At 43.6% G+C, this 22,887-nt stretch overlaps 1 protein-coding gene across 1 annotated transcript in view; it reads right to left on the bottom strand.

Annotated features, from left to right (window-relative positions):
• Nucleotides 1-22,887, bottom strand: part of GALNT17 (polypeptide N-acetylgalactosaminyltransferase 17) — an 828,236-nt gene that overhangs the window by 656,160 nt on the left and 149,189 nt on the right. Inside the window, exon 2 of the mRNA XM_077296430.1 lies at nt 2,138-2,321. Within this exon, the coding sequence (XP_077152545.1) occupies nt 2,138-2,321 (184 nt within the window). The remainder of the gene's footprint in view (nt 1-2,137; nt 2,322-22,887) is intronic.

Here is a 22,887-nt window from a genome sequence, read left to right on the forward strand (position 1 = left end):
GACATTTGAGTGATTTTTTTGCTGATCATTTGATCGCTGCTTGTATTTACACTGGAGGACTTTTGCTTGATTCACTGTTTTTTTTAACAATAACAGTAATACAATTGAGTAAAAGGCCTTCCAGTCATTTATACTAACACTAGCATAGCCCCCATACACTTTAGATAACTGCCAAATAGAGATTGTCGGACACCTGGATGTTCGGGTCTGGTGTGTTTGGAAGAACGGTTACAAAAAGTTCGGCTTCGGGTACCAAAACAGTACCCGGACCCGAACCCGGACCCCATTCACTTGGGGTGAATGGGGGGGCTGAACATCCAGTGTTTAAACTCACCTCAGTGAAATTCTCCTGGTGTACTGCGGTGAACTCGCCTCTGCGACGTGAGACTTTCTCACTATGCTAGCGGGGATCTCATCGAGATTACCGCAGTTCAGCCTGGCTGGGAACGCAGCTTCAGTGACTGTTAGTAACCTTGATGATGTCACCGCTAATCACTGATGCTGCCCTCGTAGCAGTTCATTCACCAGTGGTTCTGAGCCTGGATGGTCGCATCTTGGCACCGTCCAGGTTGAAAACTATTTATCCCCCAGACATGGATTATGGTGTGGGACTGATTTACGGATAGGTGAGTGAAATTGCTGTTTCTTTTTTTTTTTTCATTACAGGAGACAAGGGATTTAGTGGAATTAGGTATTAGGTAAGTATGACTGTGCTTGTTATTTTGAAATAAAAAAGTAAGTGTGTTTTATTTCAAATAAATTTATTCTGGCTGCATTTATTTAATATATTATATATTGGCTTGATGTCACCTGACAAGACAAAGGTGACTTCAACCCCACAAATATGAACCCCACTTGCCACTGCTACAGGGCAAGTGGAAAGAGCTGGGCAAAGCACCAGAATTGTTGCGTCTAATAGATGCGCCTTTTCTGGGCAGTGGCTGTTTTTTGGCTGGGGGGCTAATATTTATGGCCCCTTGCCAGCCTGAGAAAACCAGCCCCCAGCTATCTGCTTTAGCAAGGCAGGTTGTCAAAACTGTGGGGACCCCACATCGTTTTTTTAAATAATTTATTTATATAATTTTAAAAAACAGTGTGAGAACCCATCTATTCTTTGTAACCAACCTTTATGACGCTGACAGTTGAGGGTTGCAGCCCCCAGGTGTCAGTTTTGACTGACTGATTATCAAAAATACAGGGTAACCCACACCATTTAAAAAAAAAAAAATGTATTTAAAGTGCAGGCACCAGCTGATGAATATGCCATCAGCCGCTCCTGCTCTCACTGTTATTAGCGGCAGCAGGCACAGACCGATGGGAGCAGTAAACCACTTAGCCCATGCCAGTGACTGGAGGTAAACTTTATACCTCTGATCACAGTTGCAGGCTCTCGCTGATTTTACCACCGATCAGAAGTAATGTTTTCTGCACTGTCATGCACATGACAGCATGACAAACATCCAGTGTTTGGGGGCCAACCCCGAGCAGTAACATAGACCTCCTGGTAAAGTCCATGTTCTGTGTCTGAGCCCGAACAGTAGGTGTTCAGTTCGGACACCAAACTTTACTGTTCGGGTTCACCAATCTCTAGTCTCAATTATTAGTAACTCATAGTATTAAAAGTCTCTTTCTGTTTGATTAATCCCTAGAAGATAATCAACTCATGGAGGAATATCAGCACTGTTTTCAATGGGAAAATGGCTGTAAAGAAATGCTGAAGCCTCCAAAAATCTATGTACCATACATGTGATACATTAATTTGTCAAGTGCTACAAAATGAGGGCTGTTTGTAACACAGGCTCTGTAGAAGCCTGGGGTAAAGCAGTGTTATTTTTCAAGTGAAATTGCGCAATGCTGCATTGCAATATTACATGTAATGATTCACAAATTTTTCCAAATGAGTTGGATTTCCTGTCACAAAATTGCACAGATTTTATTGGTGGTGACTTATTTGAGAAATGCTGTAGCACAACATATGCTGTCACATGGCTCCAACCAAAGGGAGACCTTCCATTATTAATTTAGAGCTCTTTAGTATGACTTGCCTTATATTTTAAAGTTACAAGAGATTGTATAAGCAAGGTAACTACTTGCGTGCGCAACAGGATTCAAAGGTACTGTAGTTACTTTTACTTACTTAGTTGGTCGATAGTCGGGTATTGCCCGATCCAGTGAAATTTTCTCACTGAGGTAGGAATTGTAACCATATTTTTCATGTGGTCCTTTGGCTTTCTCTACTTCTTCAGGAGATAATGTAGCTGGAAGTCCACCTTTTCCCCGACCACCATATCCTTCAATAAGCCCAAGTGATTTTGATAAACCTAAAAAGAAGCAAAGTCAGTTATTTATTTAAATATTCTGTGCTGCATTGGAATTAAACATTTCTATTTTGAATCTAATGTATTATATTTTATAGCACATATTTATCAGATTTATATATTTATTGAATATTCCCTTCTAAACTTATTATTAAACCTAATATCTTTTTCTTTCTTTTTGCATTAGCTTAATATAGCATATCATTTACTTTAGAATACACTATATAATACAAATGGACTAAGTTACTACTTACAATTAAAATGACATATTTTCATCATCTCTGAAAGCAAGCTAAAATGCTAAAAACATTCTGATACTCTAAAACATAATGGATACTTCCCTTTAGAGACTAATTTCATAATGTTTTCTCTTAATATGTCGTCTCTCTTGCTAAGAGTTTGCATTTTCTGAATGGTCTGAAAGTAATGCAAATCAGATGTTTTAGCTAGAAGCTATGTGCCTTTGTGCAGCCATGTAGAAAAATCTCACTAATTTGTTGTGATAATCCCTTTAGCTTATAAAGTTGTATATCTATTAAGCAGTAATGATGTACTAATGTAAATGAATATACGAATAACATAAAACCATTTGATAAGGCTATATAGAAAATGAAAAAAAAAAGCAGAAAAAGTTTTGGAGCAATATGTGCTTAAATCATTACATTAAAAAACATTGGATCTCATGGTTGGATAGAAAGACAGCACAAAGGGTTGTTTAATTGACAGTGTTCCTCTTTCGCATTTCTTATCACCCATTTGATTGGCACAAGTTATGCCAAAATCCATATATCTACAGAATCTGCTAGGGTTAAAAAAAAAAATTCAGCCAACTAGTAAGACATTCTGCGAAGATATGGTACATTTGTAGTAATTCGCATTCTCGCTTATTTAAAATTCTTGTTTAACCTGTTTTTCAGAAACTCAAAGTTTCCCCTATTTATTAAAATCCCTAGAAGTAGAGTAATTATTATTTTCAAGTTTGGCGCAAGGCTGCCATTCAACGGGCTTATCACCAATTTTCCAAATATTTTTAAAATTTCTGGATCCAAATTTTACAATATATTTCTAGGTCCCTTCTACCCAGGTAACAGTTAATCAGAGCAATAAATGTAAAGTATTATGCACACTAGAATCAATAAATCTTTGAAGCTAAAAGGCCAGGTGGACCAATGTCTACCTACATAATAGATAAAGATACATACAAAAAGTGACAATGTCCAATAGTGACAAAGTAATACAGGCAAGGCACATGACAGTGAATAAAGAAGCAATCAGGACATTTAACCACTGAAAAGTGATTTGCCTGTATTATTTTGTCATTACTGGACATTGTGATTTTTGTACGTACCTTTACCTATTTTGTGGGTAGACAATGGTCCACTTGGTCCTTTATCTACATAGATATGTTGATTCTTGTGTACATAATGCTTTACACTTAATGATCTTATTACATGTTATCTGAGTAAATATAATTTTTATGTCTCATACTCCCTTTATGATTTTATTTTATCATATCTGTTTTTCACAGAGTAACTAATAAAGGTTATAATTTTTACTTCGGCTTTATTGCCTCTGTTTTTGCTTGAATGTTCTAATTTTTTTGAAAGTGCCCACATATTTTGGCTTTAGGTAGGTTTTTAAAATATTTCTAGGATATTACAAAAGGAAAGAGCTATTATTGGCAACTTTAATAAAAATGCCACGTAACCAACTACATTCATCACTCAGAATAGTGTTATGACCTGGTGGTTAAGAGGCCACACTGATATGACCTGGTGGCTAAAACGCAACATGGGACGAGCTCTGAGAAGGTGGTATCTCTACTGACCGCAGTCCCTAATCCTAACAACAACACTAGTAATAGCCGTGGGATGTTCCTAACTCTCCCTAGACACCTCTTCACAGCCTAAGAACTAACTACCCCTAAAGAAGGAAATAGAAAGCTATCTTGCCTCAGAGAAAACCCCAAAAGGAAAGATAGCCCCCCACAAATATTGGCTGTGAGTGAAGAGGGAAATGACGTACACAGAAATGAAATCAGATTTCAGCAAAGGAGGCCAATGCTAAACTTGATAGACAGAGAGAAAAGGATACTGTGCGGTCAGTATTAAAAACTACAAAATCCATGCAGAGTTTACAAAAATGAACTCCACACCGACTCACGGTGTGGAGGGGCAAATCTGCTTTCCCAGAGCTTCCAGCTAGCCTGAATATGACATAGTGACAAGCTGGACAAAAAGTGACATATTTGCAGAGCAATAGAGTCCAAGTAAATGGACAAACAAGGACTAGCAAAAACTTATCTTTTGCTGACAAGGAGAGGCCATATGAGAAATCCAAGGAGAGAACCAAATCCAAGCCAAGGACATTGACAGCTGGCATGAACTAAAGCCCAGAGCAGGTTTAAATAACAAACCCAGGCAAGGCGATTAGTGAAGGCAGCTGCCACAGCTACCCAAAGAAGCAGCAGTTCCACTCGAAACCACCAGAGGGAGCCCAAGTGCAGAACTCACAAAAATACCATTAGCAACCACAGGAGGGAGCTCCAGAACGGAATTCACAACAGTACCCCCCCCCTTGAGGAGGGGTCACCGAACCCTCACCAGAGCTCCCAGGCCGATCAGGATGAGCCAAATGGAAAGCACGAACCAAATCGGCAGCATGAACATCGGAGGCCACAACCCAAGAATTATCCTCCTGGCCATAACCCTTCCACTTGACCAGATACTGAAGCTTCCGCCTCGAAAAACGAGAATCCAAAATCTTCTCCACCACATATTCCAATTCCCCCTCAACCAACACTGGAGCAGGAGGATCAACGGAGGGAACCATAGGTACCACATATCTCCGCAACAAGGATCTATGGAACACATTATGAATGGAAAAGGAAGCTGGATGGGCCAAACGAAAAGACACCGGATTAATAATTTCAGAAATCTTATAAGGCCCAATAAAGCGAGGCTTGAACTTAGGGGAAGAAACCTTCATAGGAACATGACGAGAAGACAACCAGACCAAATCCCCAACACTAAGCCGGGGACCAACACACCGACGACGGTTAGCAAAATGTTGAGCCTTTTCCTGAGACAACGTCAAATTGTCCGCCACATGAGTCCAAATTTGCTGCAACCTGTCCACCACAGAATCCACACCAGGACAGTCAGAAGGCTCAAGCTGCCCTGAAGAAAAACGAGGATGAAAACCAAAATTACAAAAGAAAGGCGAAACCAAGGTAGCCGAACTAGCCCGATTATTAAGGGCAAACTCGGCCAACGGCAAAAAGGTCACCCAATCATCCTGATCAGCAGACACGAAGCATCTCAAATAGGTTTCCAAAGTCTGATTGGTTCGCTCCGTTTGGCCATTTGTCTGAGGATGGAATGCTGAAGAAAAAGACAAATCAATGCCCATTCTAGCACAAAAGGACCGCCAAAACCTGGAAACGAACTGGGAACCTCTGTCAGACACAATATTCTCCGGAATACCATGCAAACGAACCACATGCTGAAAAAATAATGGAACTAAATCAGAGGAGGAAGGCAACTTAGGCAACGGTATCAAATGGACCATCTTAGAAAACTGGTCACAAACCACCCAGATGACAGACATCTTCTGAGAAACAGGAAGATCAGAAATAAAATCCATGGAAATATGCGTCCAGGGCCTCTCAGGAATAGGCAAAGGCAAAAGCAACCCACTGGCACGGGAACAGCAAGGCTTAGCCCGAGCACAGGTCCCACAGGACTGCACAAACGAACGCACATCCCGCGACAAGGAAGGCCACCAAAAGGACCTAGCCACCAAATCTCTGGTACCGAAAATCCCAGGGTGACCAGCCAACACCGAACAATGAACCTCAGAAATTACCCTGCTAGTCCATCTATCAGGAACAAACAGTTTCCCCACAGGACAGCGGTCAGGTTTATCAGCCTGAAACTCCTGAAGTACCTGCCGCAAATCAGGGGAGATGGCAGAAAGAATCACCCCCTCCTTGAGGATCCCAGCCGGCTCAAGAACTCCCAGAGAATCAGGCAAAAAAATCCTAGAAAGGGCATCAGCCTTCACATTCTTAGATCCCGGAATATACGAGACCACAAAATCAAAACGTGAGAAAAACACAGACCACCAAGCCTGTCTAGGATTCAACCGCTTAGCAGACTCGAGGTAAATCAGATTCTTATGATCAGTCAAGACCACCACGCGATGCTTGGCTCCCTCAAGCCAATGTCACCACTCCTCAAATGCCCACTTCATAGCCAACAACTCCCGATTGCCGACATCATAATTACGCTCAGCAGGCGAAAACTTTCTGGAGAAGAAAGCACACGTTTTCATCAAAGAGCCATCAGAATTTCTCTAAGACAAAACGGCTTCTGCCCCAAACTCAGAAGCATCAACCTCAACCTGAAAAGGGAAAGAAACATCTGGCTGACGCAACACAGGGGCAGAAGTAAAACGACGTTTAAGCTCCTGAAAGGCCTCAACAGCCGCAGAGGACCAATTCATCACATCAGCGCCCTTCCTCGTCAAATCGGTCAGAGGCTTCACCACACTAGAAAAATTAGCAATAAAGCGGCGATAAAAATTGGCAAAGCCCAAAAATTTCTGAAGGCTCTTTACAGATGTAGGCTGAGTCCAATCATGAATGGCCTGGACTTTAACAGGGTCCATTTCAATAGCCGAGGGAGAAAAAATGAAACCCAAAAAAGAAACCTTCTGAACTCCAAAGAGGCACTTAGACCCCTTCACAAACAACGCATTAGCACGAAGGACCTGAAATACCATCCTAACCTGCCTCACATGAGACTCCCAATCATCGGAGAAAACCAAAATATCATCCAAATACGCAATCATGAATTTATCCAGATAATTCCGGAAGATATCATGCATAAAGGACTGAAATACCGATGGAGCATTAGAAAGCCCGAATGGCATCACAAAATGGCCTTCGGGCATATTAAATGCTGTTTTCCATTCATCACCTTGTTTAATACGCACGAGATTATACGCCCCACGAAGGTCGATTTTAGTAAACCAACTGGCACCCTTAATCCGAGCAAACAAATCAGAGAGTAAAGGTAAAGGGTACTGGAACTTGACAGTGATCTTATTGAGAAGGCGATAATCTATACAGGGTCTCAAGGAGCCATCCTTCTTGGCAACAAAAAAAAATCCCGCTCCCAATGGTGACGAAGACGGGCGAATATGCCCCTTCTCCAAGGACTCCTTTACATAACTCCGCATAGCGGCATGCTCTGGCACAGACAGATTGAAAAGTCGGCCCTTAGGGAACTTACAGCCAGGAATCAAATTAATGGCACAATCACAGTCCCTATGAGGAGGCAGGGAACTGGACTTGGGCTCATCAAATATATCCTGGAAATCCGACAAAAACTCAGGAACTTCAGAAGAAGGGGACGAGGAAATGGACATCAAAGGAATATCACTATGTATCCCCTGACAACCCCAACCAGTTACAGACATAGATCTCCAATCCAGCACTGGATTATGTACCTGTAACCATGGAAAACCCAGCACAACAACATCATGCAAATTATGCAACACCAAACAGCGAATATTTTCCTGATGTGCTGGAGCCATGTACATGGTTAACTGTGTCCAGTACTGAGGTTTATTCTTGGCCAATGGCGTAGCATCAATCCCCCTTAAGGGAATAGGACTCTGCAAAGGCTCCAAGGAAAAACCACAGCGCTTGGCAAATTCTAAGTCCATTAAGTTCAGGGCAGCGCCAGAGTCCACAAATGCCATAGCAGAAAAGGACGACAATGAGCAAATCAGGGTTACAGACAAGAGAAATTTAGGCTGTACAGTACTAATGGTAACAGACCTAGGGACCCTCTTAGTACGCTTAGGGCAATCAGAAATAGCATGAGCAGAATCACCACAGTAAAAACACAGGCCATTCTGACGTCTGAATTTCTGCCTTTCTGCTCTAGTCAAAATCCTATCACATTGCATAGGCTCAGGACTCTGCTCAGAGGACACTGCCATATGGTGCACCACCTTGCGCTCGCGCAAGCGCCGATCAATCTGAATGGCCAAAGACATTGACTCATTCAGACCAGCAGGAATAGGAAACCCCACCATAACATCTTTAAGGGCTTCAGAAAGACCCTTTCTAAAAATCGCTGCCAGGGCATACTCATCCCATTTTGTGAGCACAGACCACTTTCTAAATTTCTGGCAGTATACTTCTGCTGCTTCCTGACCCTGACACAGAGCCAGCAAAGTTTTTTCTGCCTGATCCACAGAATTAGGCTCGTCATACAGCAATCCGAGCGCTTGAAAAAATGCGTCAATATTAAGCAATGCAGGATTTCCTGGCTCAAGGGAGAATGCCCAGTCCTGCGGGTCGCCACGCAGCAAAGAAATAACAATCTTCACCTGCTGAATGGGGTCACCAGAGGAACGGGGTCTCAGAGCAAAAAACAATCTGCAATTTTTTTTAAAATTCAAAAATTTAGATCTATCCCCAGAAAACAAATCAGGAATAGGAATTCTAGGCTCTAATACCGGAGTCTGGACAACATAATCTTGGATACTCTGTACCCTTGCAGCGAGTTTATCCACGCACAAGGACAGACCCTGAACCTCCATATCAGCACCAAAATCCTGAACCATCCAGAGATTAAGGGGAAAAAAAAGACAAAACAAGCTGCAAAGGAAAAAAAATGGCTCAGAACTTTCTTTTCCCTCTTTTGAGATGCATTTAACACATTGTGGGCCAGCTGTACTGTTATGACCTGGTGGTTAAGAGGCCACAATGATATGACCTGGTGGCTAAAACACAACATGGGACGAGCTCTGAGAAGGTGGTATCTCTACTGACCGCAGTCCCTAATCCTAACAACAACACTAGTAATAGCCGTGGGATGTTCCTAACTCTCCCTAGACACTTCTTCACAGCCTAAGAACTAACTACCCCTAAAGAAGGAAATAGAAAGCTATCTTGCCTCAGAGAAAACCCCAAAAGGAAGGATAGCCCCCCCACAAATATTGGCTGTGAGTGAGGAGGGAAATGACGTACACAGAAATGAAATCAGATTTCAGCAAAGGAGGCCAATACTAAACTTGATAGACAGAGAGAAAAGGATACTGTGCGGTCAGTATTAAAAACTACAAAATCCACGCAGAGTTTACAAAAATGAACTCCACACTGACTCACGGTGTGGAGGGGCAAATCTGCTTTCCCAGAGCTTCCAGCTAGCCTAAATATGACATAGTGACAAGCTGGACAAAAAGAGACATATTTGCAGAGCAATAGAGTCCAAGTAAATGGACAAACAAGGACTAGCAAAAACTTATCTTTTGCTGACAAGGACAGGCCATATGAGAAATCCAAGGAGAGAACCAAATCCAAGCCAAGGACATTGACAGCTGGCATGAACTAAAGCCCACAGTAGGTTTAAATAACAAACCCAGGCAAGGCGATTAGTGAAGGCAGCTGCCACAGCTACCCAAAGAAGCAGCAGTTCCACTCGAAACCACCAGAGGGAGCCCAAGGGCAGAACTCACAAAAATACCATTAGCAACCACAGGAGGGAGCTCCAGAACGGAATTCACAACAGAATAGACAGGACTTCTAGAGTATATAATCCTACTGTTCAGAATAATTCATGGACAACGTTATTTACTGTACAGTGGAACCCAGCTACGAAACAGAGGTTCTACAGCGGCTTAATGATAGCAGTATCATCTCCTATGGTGATGTGGTAAGGTATGAGACATGACACCTAGTCCATTGCTTTGTCTCTGAATAACTGTAAAATACGTTAGCCCCATTTCAAGTTTGTTGTAAATAAGCTTAGGCCTACTAGATGCCCGTTCACCTGAAAGTTTGGTTCCGCAGATCAAGGTAACATCAATTATGTATGCTAATAACCCTCAATATGCTCTCTCTCTGGGTTCTTAGCTTGTCACTAATGCTTCAATGGACATATACAAATACATCCCTCATATAGAGGTGCTATAGGCTCACAGATTGTTAGAATGAATAGTGAGAGGTTCAACTAGAACAATGTAATGAGTATAAATTAATGTTTAGAACTGTCTGTAGGTAAATTAGCCTGCCCAACTATGTTTATACTTGTACAAACTCATACAGGAATTGTCTATTTTAACAGTGTTATCATGCTTGGAACATGATTTTGTTGCATGTACTAATACATAGGTTCTACAGGATCTGGGTTGATTTCCTCCTTTGTGATGCATTGTCTGCTTGTTAGTGGTGTTACTGCTGCCTTCCTCATAGACGACATTGCTTTTCTGATCCAATTATAAACATTGAAAGAGAGGCATGTGACCAGATCAGTCCAGTTAAAAACACTACACATGGCAATCAACTTAAGGTGGCTGTTGAATAGGACTTATTACAAGATGATTTACAAGAGAGAAAAACCTGTAGTGCTTATATATTAATAAGCAACAAATCTGGTAAAATAAAGTAGACAACTTTAAATCTGGTTTGCACATGGAAAAGACACATTTGTGAGCGCTCATTAAAATGTTCTTTTCTTGTTCTCTTGTCCACAGTCATAGTAGATTCTCCTAGAAGTACAACTGTCTCAGTCAAGTAATTGTGCTCACTTAACATTAAAGATCTAAAAGAATTATTAATTTGAACACTAATTTGAACATGGTACAGAGAATAAAATATATATAGCCAGTTCAATTATTTCTAATAAGAATTGATAGTTTGATAGTACCTTGCTCAAGATGGAGCTTAATCATTTTTCAAATGTGATGTAATTGGCCAACATATCAAATAGATTCCTCAAATTACAATATTTATCTTATTCAATCTATTATTTTACTGACAACGTTCCTTTTGTGTTGCTTTTCTATATCTGACTGACTGAGTGGAAACTAAACAAAAAAAATATTAGTTTTTTTTTTTTAATAAAGTCATAATCACAATTGCAATGTTTCACATTGTGGAAAAACAAGTCACCATGAAACCTTCACAAAACATTCAGTACGGTCACACATTTTGCAATGGCAAATTCTGACCTTTTTCTCCACAAAAAAAAACAAAAACTGAACTTGCGACACAGTTGTGGTAATCACTCTATGACTTGCTAGTGATACTGTATTCCCTTGGGGGCCCTGGCCTTATGTGAATTTATTAGAGATGGTGTGATGGATCTAGGGATGGATCCATGTAAGGGCTGCAACTAAAGCTGACTGGTGTTGGGAGATATAAGCAAGCTCCAGTGCTCCCAGCCAGGTTCAAAGCAGAAGAAAAGAGCTTGTAAGCACTGTATGTTGACAACAGTGGTGGTCAGTCACCTACGCAAAGCACTGTAAACAAAGCAAAATATTATAATTTAGCACCTTAGTTACTGGGCCAATTTTTAAAAATCTTACATGTGTCATTTTATGTGGAAATAACTCTGGAATGTTTCAACATATCCCATTTATTTTGAGACTTTTTTTAGTGACACATTGTTAGGTTTTGCAGAACGCACCAAATATATTTATTGATGTGATTGGTGCGTTCGCAACCCGGGGTCCACCGTGCCGGAAATATCCTGCCGCTAAGTGAATGTCGGCTCAATATGGCGGTATTAACCAGCTCTGTTAGCTTCACAGAGTGGCCGAGAAAGCAAAGCTCTGTGCCCTGTTAACTCTCACAGAGACACAGGCTAACTACCCAGAAGAGAGCAGTCAGTGGTCATGCATGCACACAACACTCCTCGCCGGAGGTGCCAGCATTCTAGGGGCTTATTTCAGCTGGGTCCCTGAATACTCCCATACACAATCTCCTCACCAGAGGTGCCAGCATTCTAGGGGCTTATTTCAGCCGGGTCCCTTAACACATTCACGCATATGACCACAGTGGCGCAAAGCATGTAACTTTAGAAGATACTAGTGCATGGCCATGTGGACATGCGAGCCTTAAATAGCAGCAGCACATACAGGACCTTCCAAAAGAGGACCAATCAGAAACTGCTACAGAGCCTGCGTACCTACAGGACCTTCCTAGAAAGACCAATAGATTTGGCTGCAGTACCTGAACATGTGACCCTTGATCTCCAGTGAGAGATCTTACCCTGGGCATGCTCAGTGTTTGCAAAGCAGGACTTAGTCCCAGAAAAGTTTGTTCGCCGTAGATCAGTGCAGGGTACAATAGCAGAGCCTGGAGAGGCAGCAATAACCCTTTGCACTGAATCAGACTCAGTGAGATGCTGGGACCGACGTCTTCGCTGAGCAGGCTCCACTGTGGCTGATGGAAAATGGAAGACCGCAGCAGACACGGATCGAGATCCCCCCTGTGCAGCAGAGGAAACTCGACTCCTAACATTACCCCCCCTCCTAGGGCCCTCCCCTCCCCGAGCCTTGCTACGCTCAAAAGCTGCAATGAGCAGCGGAGCCAGAATGTGCTCCACAGGCTCCCAGGTTCTATCCTCTAGACCGTGACCCTTCCAATCCACCAGATAAAATTTCTTGCCACGTACCACCTTGCACCCACGATAGCATTCACCTCAAACTCATCCGTGGATGAACCCGTTGTCCCGGCAGATGACTCAGAAAACCGGGACAAAAGAACGGGCTTTAAGAGGGAAACGTGAAAGGTATCGGTGATACCAAGGCGTGGAGGAATAGCCAAATGGTAGACCACAGGGTTCACCTGTTCCAGAACCTTGAACGGGCCAATGTAGCAAGGCGAAAACTTAGTGGCTCAACTCGCAGCCTGATGTTACGGGCAGAGAGCCACACTAAGTCGCCAGGAGCAAAGGTCGGAGCGGGGCGCAGGTGTGTATCAGCCGAGACCCTCATTCTCTCCTTGGAGGCCCGGATGGCATCCTGTGTGCGGTCCCAGATGTCACGTGCCTCCCCCACCCAGTCTGCCACCCTAGAATCGGTGGATGACACGGGCATGGGCACAGGGACACGCGGATGCTGGCCGTAATTAAGGAGAAAAGGAGTCTGCCCAGTGGAATCGGCTACGGCGTTGTTCAAGGCAAATTCCGCCCAAGGTAGCAAAGATGCCCAGTCATCCTGCCTAGCAGAGACAAAATGATGTAAGTATGTCACCAGAGTCTGATTGGTTCTCTCTACCAACCCATTCGTCTCAGGATGATATGCAGAGGAGAGATTCAGCTCTAAGCTGAGTAAACGGCAGAGCTCTCTCCAAAACCGAGACGCAAACTGGGGACCCCAGTCGCTGACAACTTTATCAGGCATTCCATGTAAGCGGAAGTTATGTTTAATGAACAACGCCGCCAAGGCCCGTGCAGAAGGTAACCGTGGTAGCGGCACCAAATGCACCATTTTTGAGAAATGATCGGTGATGACCCAAATGATGGTACAGTCGCGAGACTTGGGCAAACTCACCACAAAGTCCATCCCGACCATCTCCCAGGGCCTGTCTGACACCGGCATGGGGTAAAGTAACCCAGCAGGCCGTTGTCGTGAAGATCGATTCTGGGTGCAGGAGATACATGCCCGAATATAGTCCCCGACGTCATGGGCCATATGTGGCCACCAGTACGTCCTCGCCAAAAGCTCAGCTGTCCTCTTGGTTCCAAAATGTCCACCCACTCTGGACGAGTGAGCCCAAGAGAGAACCTCTGGTCGCAAATTCGCTGGTACGAAAGTCTTGCCCGGGGGCACAGACTCTAGCGAAACCGGGGCCACAGTTCTCAGGCTCTCAGAGGGGACAATAAGCCGAGGCTCCTCGTCCTCCTCCTCAGATGACACTACGGAGTGGGAGAGAGCGTCAGCACGAATGTTCTTCTCCCCAGAGAGAAAATGGAGAGTAAAATGGAACCGGGAGAAGAATAGGGACCATCAGGCCTGGCGAGAATTTAGCCGCTGGGCCGTCTGTATGTACACCAAATTTTTGTGGTCGGTGAATACTTGGAAGGGAAAGCGAGCTCCCTCCAAGAGGTGTCTCCACTCAGAAAAAGCCAACTTCATTGCTAGCAACTCCCTGTCCCCGATGGAATAATTCCTCTCCGCTGGTGTGAAGGTCTTGGAGAAGAAGAAGCAAGGATGCTTCCGACCTTGAGCATCCTTTTGGAAAAGACCTGCTCCAGCACCAACGGATGAGGCATCCACCTCCATAATAAATGGCTTATCTACATCGGGGCGATGTAGAATAGGATCGCTAGCGAAGTGTGACTTAATCAAAAGGAATGCCTTGGAGACATCCTCCAACCACAACTTGGGATTTGCTCCCTTCTTGGTGAGAGTAACCAAGGGAGCTACCAAAGTTGAAAAGTGTGGAATGAACTGGCGATAGTAATTGATGAACCCCATAAAGCGTTGCACCGCTTTAAGTGAATGGGGTTCCTGCCAGTCCATCACAGCCTGTAGTTTGGCAGGATCCATAGCCAAACCCTGGGCAGAGATGATATAACCAAGGAATGGCAAGGACTCCTGCTCAAACACACTTCTCCAACTTGGCGTAGAGGGAGTTTGCCCGTAAGAAGTTGAAGACTTTGCGAACATCTCTCCGGTGGGAGTCAATATCTGGGGAGTAGATGAGAATATCATCCAGATAAATTACGACTGAGGTGGTGAGCATCTCCCGGAAGATGTCGTTCACAAAGTCTTGTAAAACGGCTGGGGCATTACAGAGCCCGAAGGGCATCACCAGATATTCATAGTGCCCATCCATGGTGTTAAAAGCCGTCTTACACTTGTCCCCCTCACGGATGCGAATCAGGTTATAAGCACCACGCAGATCTAATTTAGTAAATACCCTTGCTCCCCATAGCCTATCAAAGAGCTCTGATATCAGGGGAAGTGTGTACTTGTTTTTAACGGTGATGGCGTCAATGCATGGACGTAATTCTCCACTCTTCTTCTGCACGAAGAAGAACCCAGCCCCTGCAGGTGACACTGACTTCCTAATAAAACCCCTTGCCAGATTTTCTTGGATATACTGAGACATTGCCTCCGTCTCCGGGAGAGATAACGGATAGACTCGACCCCGGGGAGGCTCAGCACCAGGCAAGAGATCGATAGGACAGTCATAGGGGCGGTGAGGCGGAAGGGTCTCCCCGCAGCCCTTTTGGAGAACACGTCCGCATAAGGCCAATAGTGCTTGGGGAGAGAGGAAAGATCTGCGGGTACCTCAGTTGTAGCAACCTGAACGCACTCCCTCTGACATCTACCCTCAAAGGATTTACTCCATCCCAAAATTTTCCCTGAGGACCACTCTATATGAGGAAAATGAAAACGAAGCCAGGGTATCCCCAACAGGACCTCATCAACTCCCTCAGGACGGACCAAAAGAGAAATAATCTCCTGATGTGAGGGAGAAACAGAAACAGTGAAAGGGATGGTTTGGTGTGTAATCTGTGAAGGTAGTGTCGACCCATTTACCACTCGAATGGTTATTGGCTCGGCGAGCATCACCAGGGGTATTGCGTGTCGCTGAGCGAAAGCAGAAGACATAAAATTACCCTCCGCCCCAGAGTCCACGCAAAGCTCTACCTTAAGAGTCGATGGGCCTATGGTAATTGTCCCCTTGAAGGACAATTTTGAGGTAAACGTCGCCGTGTCTAATGTACCTCCTCCAACTGCCACTAGACGCTGACATTTCCTCGACCGCTGTGGACACTTGGAGGCAAGATGTCCGGACTGCCGGCAAACAAGACAGACCTTAAGGGCACGAGTGGCCTAGGACTTAGACCCCACTCGCGACCCCCCTATGGCCTCATGTGACTCGAGCGCCTGGACCGGAGATTCCAAAGGTCTGGCGAAGGTGGGAGCCAGCCGAAACCTCTGCTTACACTGGGCTCGCTCCAACCCTCGCTCGTGAAAACGAAGGTCTATGCGAGTTGATATAGATATGAGCTCCTCCAGTGTAGCGGGAATCTCCCTAGTGGCCAAAGGGTCCTTCACATGGTCAGCCAGCCCCCTCCAAAATACTGGGATGAGGGTTTTATCTGACCACTCCAACTCAGACGCTAAAGTCCGGAAGAGAATGGCAAATTGGCTGACCATGGTCGAACCCTGAGTCAATGCCAGCAGTTGGAGCGCCGCATCATGGGTGACTTGAGGTCCTACGAAGACCTGCTTCAGAGTGCCCAGAAACCGAGTAACACTCTGCACCACATGATCGTTGCGCTCCCACAGCGGCGCAGCCCACTCCAAAGCTCTGTCCGATAGGAGAGAAATTGCAAATCCCACCTTTGCCCGCTCTGTGGGAAAACGTGCAGCCAGGAGCTCGAGATGTATACCGCACTGGCTCACGAATCCCCTACAGGACTTACTGTCCCCAGAGAATTTTTCAGGCAACGGAAGGTGGGATAAGGTCGGAACAGAGGTGGCAGTGGGTAAAGCTGCTGCAGCCACGCTAGCAGCCTGAACAGCAATTGCGGTAACATCCACCGCCGAGGTTGCACGCTCGAGAGACGCCAACCAGCTCTCCAGCAGCTGGATGTACCCCTGCAATCGCTGTTCATCCGCCATTACTTAGCCAGACCCTGGTGCTAGTATACTGTTAGGGTTTGCGGAACGCACCGAATATATTTATTGATGTGATTGGTGCGTTCGCAACCCAGGGTCCACGTGCAGAAAATATCCTGCCGCTAAGTGAATGTCGGCTCAATATGGCGGTATTAACCAGCTCTGTTAGCTTCACAGAGCAGCCGAGAAAGCAAAGCTCTGTGCCCTGTTAACTCTCACAGAGACACAGGCTAACTAACCAGAAGAGAGCAGTCAGTGGTCATGCATGCACACAACACTCCTCGCCGGAGGTGCCAGCATTCTAGGGGCTTATTTCAGCCGGGTCCCTGAACACATTCACGCGTATGACCACAGTGGCGCAAAGCATGTAACTTTAGAAGATACTAGCGCATGGCCGTGTGGCCATGCGGCCATGCGGGCCTTAAATAGCAGCAGCACATACAGGACCTTCCAAAAGATGACCAATGAGAAACTGCTACAGAGCCTGCGTACCTACAGGACCTCCCTAGAAAGACCAATAGATTTGGCTGCAGTACCTGAGCATGTGACCCTTGATCTCCACTGAGAGATCTTACCCTGGGCATGCTCAGTGTGTGCAAAGCAGGACTTAGTCCCAGAAAAGCCTGTTCGCCGTAGATCAGTGCAGGGTACAATAGCAGCAATAACCCTTTGCACTGAATCAGACTCAGTGAGATGCTGGGACCGACGTCTTCGCTGACCAGGCTCCACTGCGGCCAATGGAGAATGGGAGACCGCAGCAGACACGGATCGAGATTCCCCCTGTGCAGCAGAGGAAACTCGACTCCTAACACACATACTGGTAAATTTAGATTGATGTATTTTGCAATTATTTAAAAAAATATCAGAAATTTGACAACATTTTTTAAAACATTAGCAATTTTTGAACTTTGAATGATTATCCCCTTAATCCAGATAGCCATACTACACAAAAACATTAATAAATGACATTTCCCTCATGTCTGCTTTACAGTAGCACCATTTGTAAAATGTTTTATTTTATTCAAATTTTTAGAAGCTTTAAAAATGTAGCTGTAATTTTTCATTTTTTCAAGAAAATTTACAAAACTTATTTTTATTGGAACATGTTCAATTGTGAAGTGAATTTGAGGGTCCTATATGTTGGAAACCCCAAAAAGTGATACCAATTTAAAAACTGCACCCCTTAACGTATTCAAAATTGCTTTCAGGTAGTTCTTTAACCCTTCAGGTGCTTTTCAGGAATTAATGCAAAGTGACATTACAGGAATGTAAAAGTTTATTTTTAACACCTAAATTTTGACAACTTTTGAACATGCCACAATAGCTGACTGACTTTAAGGCCATTATTTGGCCAAGAACTGCCATGGCAAACATCAAGACTATACGATCAAGATCTCATGGTGCCAATGGGGTTAAAGAGGGAGCCCCCACATTCTGTTAACCATCGAGATACCATAGTCACTATTGTGTACTCCTGACAGATACAGGATTGTCACCCATTGGGGGATGCTTGTCTTTATATTGCAGGTCAGCAAAAAGACATATGGGTGGTCGCTAAGGGGTTAAATGGAACCTGTCACCCCAAAAATCAAAGATGAGCTGCGGCCACCGGCATCAGGGGCTTATCTACAGTATTCCTTAATGCTGTAGATAAGCCCCCAATGTATCCTGAAAGATGAGAAAAAGAGGTTATATTATACTCACCCAGGAGCGGTCCCTCTGCGGTCCGGGTCCGATGGGCATCGCGGTCCGGCACCTCCTATCTTCTTATGATGACATCCTCTTCTTGTCTTTTCGCCGCAGCTCCGGCGTAGGCATACTTTGTCTGTCCTGTTCAGGGCAGAGCAAAGTACTGCAGTGTGCAGGTGCTGGGAAAGGTCAGAGAGGCCCAGCACCTGCGCATTGCAATACTTTGCTCTGCCCTCAACAGGACAGACAAAGTATGCCTGTGCTGGAGGTGTGGCGTGAAGACAAGAAGAGGACGTCATTGTATGAAGATAGGAGGCCCCGGACCGGACCGTGGCACCAATCGGACCTGGACCGCAGTGGGACCTCCCCTGGGTGAGAATAATCTAACTTGTTTTTCTCATCTTTCAGGACACATCGGGGGCTTATCTACAGCATTACAGAATGCTGTAGATAAGCCCCTGATGCCGGTGGCCACAGTTCATCTTCGATTTTTGGGGTGACAGGTTCCCTTTAAGGAATGGCTTTAAATTTTAGTAATCAGTAAATTGAATGATTGTGTTTTCAAGTACTATACAACAATAACCATCTATGAAGATGGGAATAGGTACAGTTATAATAAATCCAACCAATGTCTTCATATTAGTATACTGAACTAGTTCATAGGAGTTGTGCCTGCAAACAACCAGCTCAGGTGAGCACCTTCCTTTTACTTTCCTTTGTAACTAAAAGGGTATCATCCGATGGTCTTGTGTGCTTTTTGTTCTCCCACAGCTTTTATACTATACTGAATTAAAGACATACAGTACAATACCTTTAATTTTTATGATTCATTTTGATTTTTTTATTTCTTGTTAAAAATATTCACTTTGATTTTCAATTAAGTTGTTAAAAAAATGTGGTTGTCAACTCAGGTATCTATCACTCTTTGTATGTGAACTAAAGTATTAAAACATCAATTTTCACATAGCAATTAAATAAGAAACAACATCAAGTTCCACATTCTGCGTTAATTTGTATAGGTCACTCAAGTCAGCAACAATTCTATCTTAATAGAGATTAAGAGCAGTTATGAAAACAACTTATAGAGTACATCTTTTAATAGATGAGAAATTGATCAAGCTAGGCTGGCCAGACTATGATTCATTAGCTAGAGCAGCTGTTTCAAACCTAATGTAAAATTGATTGTATGACACTATGAGTGTCTATTTCACCTACGTTTTGGCCTATAACACCTAGTCCCAAAAAATCATAGCCAACTTAATAGAGAATTGTGTAGAGCAGCTGTGGGTAATTAATTTTCCAGAGGGGCTACATGAGAGACCGTGACTTGCGATGGGCAAACCTGTGGATATTCAGGTCTGATGAATTCAGCCAAACATCTAAAAAAAAGTTTAGTTCTGGTACAAAAACAGTACCCAAACCAGAACCTGGATCCCATTCAGATGAATGGGGGTGCCCGAACATCCGTTGTTTGCCATGCTGTCATCTGCTTGACATGGGTTCTAATAAGCAGTAAGATCAATACCGCCTGTCAGGGAGCTGAGGTTCCCATGCTGTCAGATGAGAGCGTGAGTTAGCAGCTGTGACAGGCAGTAAAAAGGTAACAGCCGGTCACAGGCAATGACTGATGAGAGAGTACTTATCTCATCAGTGTATGCCTGCTGTCATTGATAACAGGAAGAGCAGGTGCCACTGATGGAAGGGTTCATCAGCTAGCTCCTGTGCTAGAAATAAATATTTGTTTTTAAAAAATTCAGTGGGGTCTCTTATGTCTTTGCTAACCACCACAAGCAAAACCAACAGCTGCAAGAATAGAGCTGAATAACCAAAAAGAATAACCAAGCTGTTTTTTTTTCATTATTTAAATACATAATTAAAAAAAAGTGTGGGGTCCACCCATTTTTGACAACCATCCAAAATTAAGGCAGACAGGTGGGGATTGGCATTCTCAGACTGAGAAGGGATCATGGAAATTTTGACCCCAGCCTGAAAATGGCAGCCCACATCTGCCCCAGAAAACTGGCATCTATTAGCCTAAGCAGATGTGATCTGTGTTAAAAAGGTTACCACTGGTAACAGGCATCAGCTGTTGCTGATAACAGCCAGAGCAGGTGCTGGTAATGGGATTTTTCATTAGCTGGTGCCTTTGCTATAAATAATACAAACAATGATGTGGGGTCTCTTATTTTTGATAACCAGCACAGGTAAAATTGACAGCTGCAGCTGCAACCCTGTGAGAGCCCATATATACTGTGTGAGCCCATGCACAGCTCCCTATATACCATAAGAGCCCACATCCAGATCCCTATAAACAGTATGAGCCCCCGTATAGCCTATGAAAAATATGAGCTCCATCATAGCCCCTATATATATATATATATATATACAGTGTATATATATATATATATATATATAGAATGAGTCCCCACATAGCCTCTCTATATACAATATGAGTCCTCATATAGCCGCCTACATACAGTATCAGTGCCTTTCCTCCACTGACGTATTCACTGCTGTATGCATCCTTAGGAGTGACTGCAGACTTTTCATTTTGGACAGGACAACCCTTTAAATTTAAACTTTTATTATGTGTAAATCATTCTCAGTGACCAGGGCTCTAAATATTTAAAGAGGAGGTCCCAACTACTAGCCAGTGATGTAGCAACTATTCAATTTTTTTAGGTTGAGAGCAGCGCCTCTAAAAAATAGTAAAGCAGCCTGCTTAAGTTAAAGGGGTTTCCAGGCATCTAATATTGATAAATTTTCTATAGAAAAGGTCATCAATATCAGATTAGTGAGTGTGATACACTCCCTAGATAACAGTTGTTATAAAGTCAGCTGATATTTTCAGTCCACATACAAATGGTGATATACTATATCTTTTAATAAAGGGGTACTCCGAGGAGATGAATTAAAAATTGTACTGTCCCTGCACTCATACACTATAAAGATGAGAGGCCAGTGCACTTTAATGATCTTTATAACAATTGTAATTCTGTATAATAGCAGCTGCTCCTCACTGATCACCCCTCCCATCAGGGATATTACATCACACACCAGTGTGCAGCTACCTCCTGTGAGTAACATCTGGCCTGAGAACAGTGGGTATGGCCATGCCCCCTGTTCTCTACAGAGAAAAAGCTATTATCAGAAGACTGGCTGATAACAGCATGAAGCAGCACACTCCTGTAATGTCCTAGACAGTATGGTTGGCAGTGCAGTGAACAGCAGCTCTTGACACACCAGCCCCCTGATAATGTCCCCTGTCTGCAGTACAAGTTGAGGAAGCATGGCCTGCTCCCTACTAGTAGCTCAGCAGCTAAGTCATTATTATCATGGGACTGGCTACTACTAGAAGTTGGTGGGGGCAAGCCATGCCCTCTCACCTTGGACTGCAGACAGTGAGATATTGTCAGGGGGCTGGTTTGACAGAAGCTGCTCCTCACTGCACAGCTCACCCCTCTCATCTGAGACATTACAGCAGTGTGCAACTCCTTGCTGTTACCTTCAACCAATCTCCTGATAATAGCTGTTTCCCTATAGAGAACAGGGGGCATGGCCATGCACCCTCTTCTCAGGCTGGTTATTATGCTCAGGGGGTAGCTGAATACTGGTATGTGACATAAGGTCCCAGATGGGAGGGGTGAGCAGTGAGGAGCAGTTCCTGCTATACAGCATTACAAGTGTTATAAAGATAACTAAAGTGCACTGGGTATCTCATCTTTATAGTGTATGAGGGGAGGGAGAGTAGAACATTGTTTTATCTCCCTGGAGTACCCCTTTAATACTACTATTATTTTAGGAGAAATTAATTGTGACAATTCTGGTGGATATGAATGTTGTACCTTGTTCATATAATAAATATGCTAACAACGCAAAGGATATACTATAATGCAGCATGAGATTGTTTTTAATAATATGATTTACTTAACCCTTTTATAATTTTTTTACTTTTCAAAGTTCAGATTTTTTTTAGCCACTAAAAAAATACAAAATATTCAAGATTGACATTACCATAATGGCACTAACCAAAATATGAGGCCAGTACAATGATATATAACAAGATAAACAATATTCAGACTAGAAAAAGGTTGGGGGGAGAGTGAAAAATGTCTAGGACCTTAAGGACATTTCTGGAGTAAAATATAGATTTTTAAAGGGTACTTGTATAACCATGGGCTTGTTAAAGTTTAAACTGTATCAGTCATTAAAGGGTTTGTCCAAGCAAAATAAAATGTTGCCAAGAGGATGGAATATGTCAAAAGTAACAAACTCATTAAAACTCATCTACTGGTGCCTAATTGCATCCAGTACAGTTCACTCTATGGTATACTCAGAGACAGGAAGCCGCAATGCCATTATTTCAATAGCTGTCAGTCCAATGCAGCTTGTAATTACCTGTAGTAGTCAGGGGACATTGAGCATTACATCATCA

This window comes from Ranitomeya variabilis, chromosome 3 (genome assembly GCF_051348905.1).
Source record: "Ranitomeya variabilis isolate aRanVar5 chromosome 3, aRanVar5.hap1, whole genome shotgun sequence".
NCBI classification, from domain to species: domain Eukaryota; kingdom Metazoa; phylum Chordata; class Amphibia; order Anura; family Dendrobatidae; genus Ranitomeya; species Ranitomeya variabilis.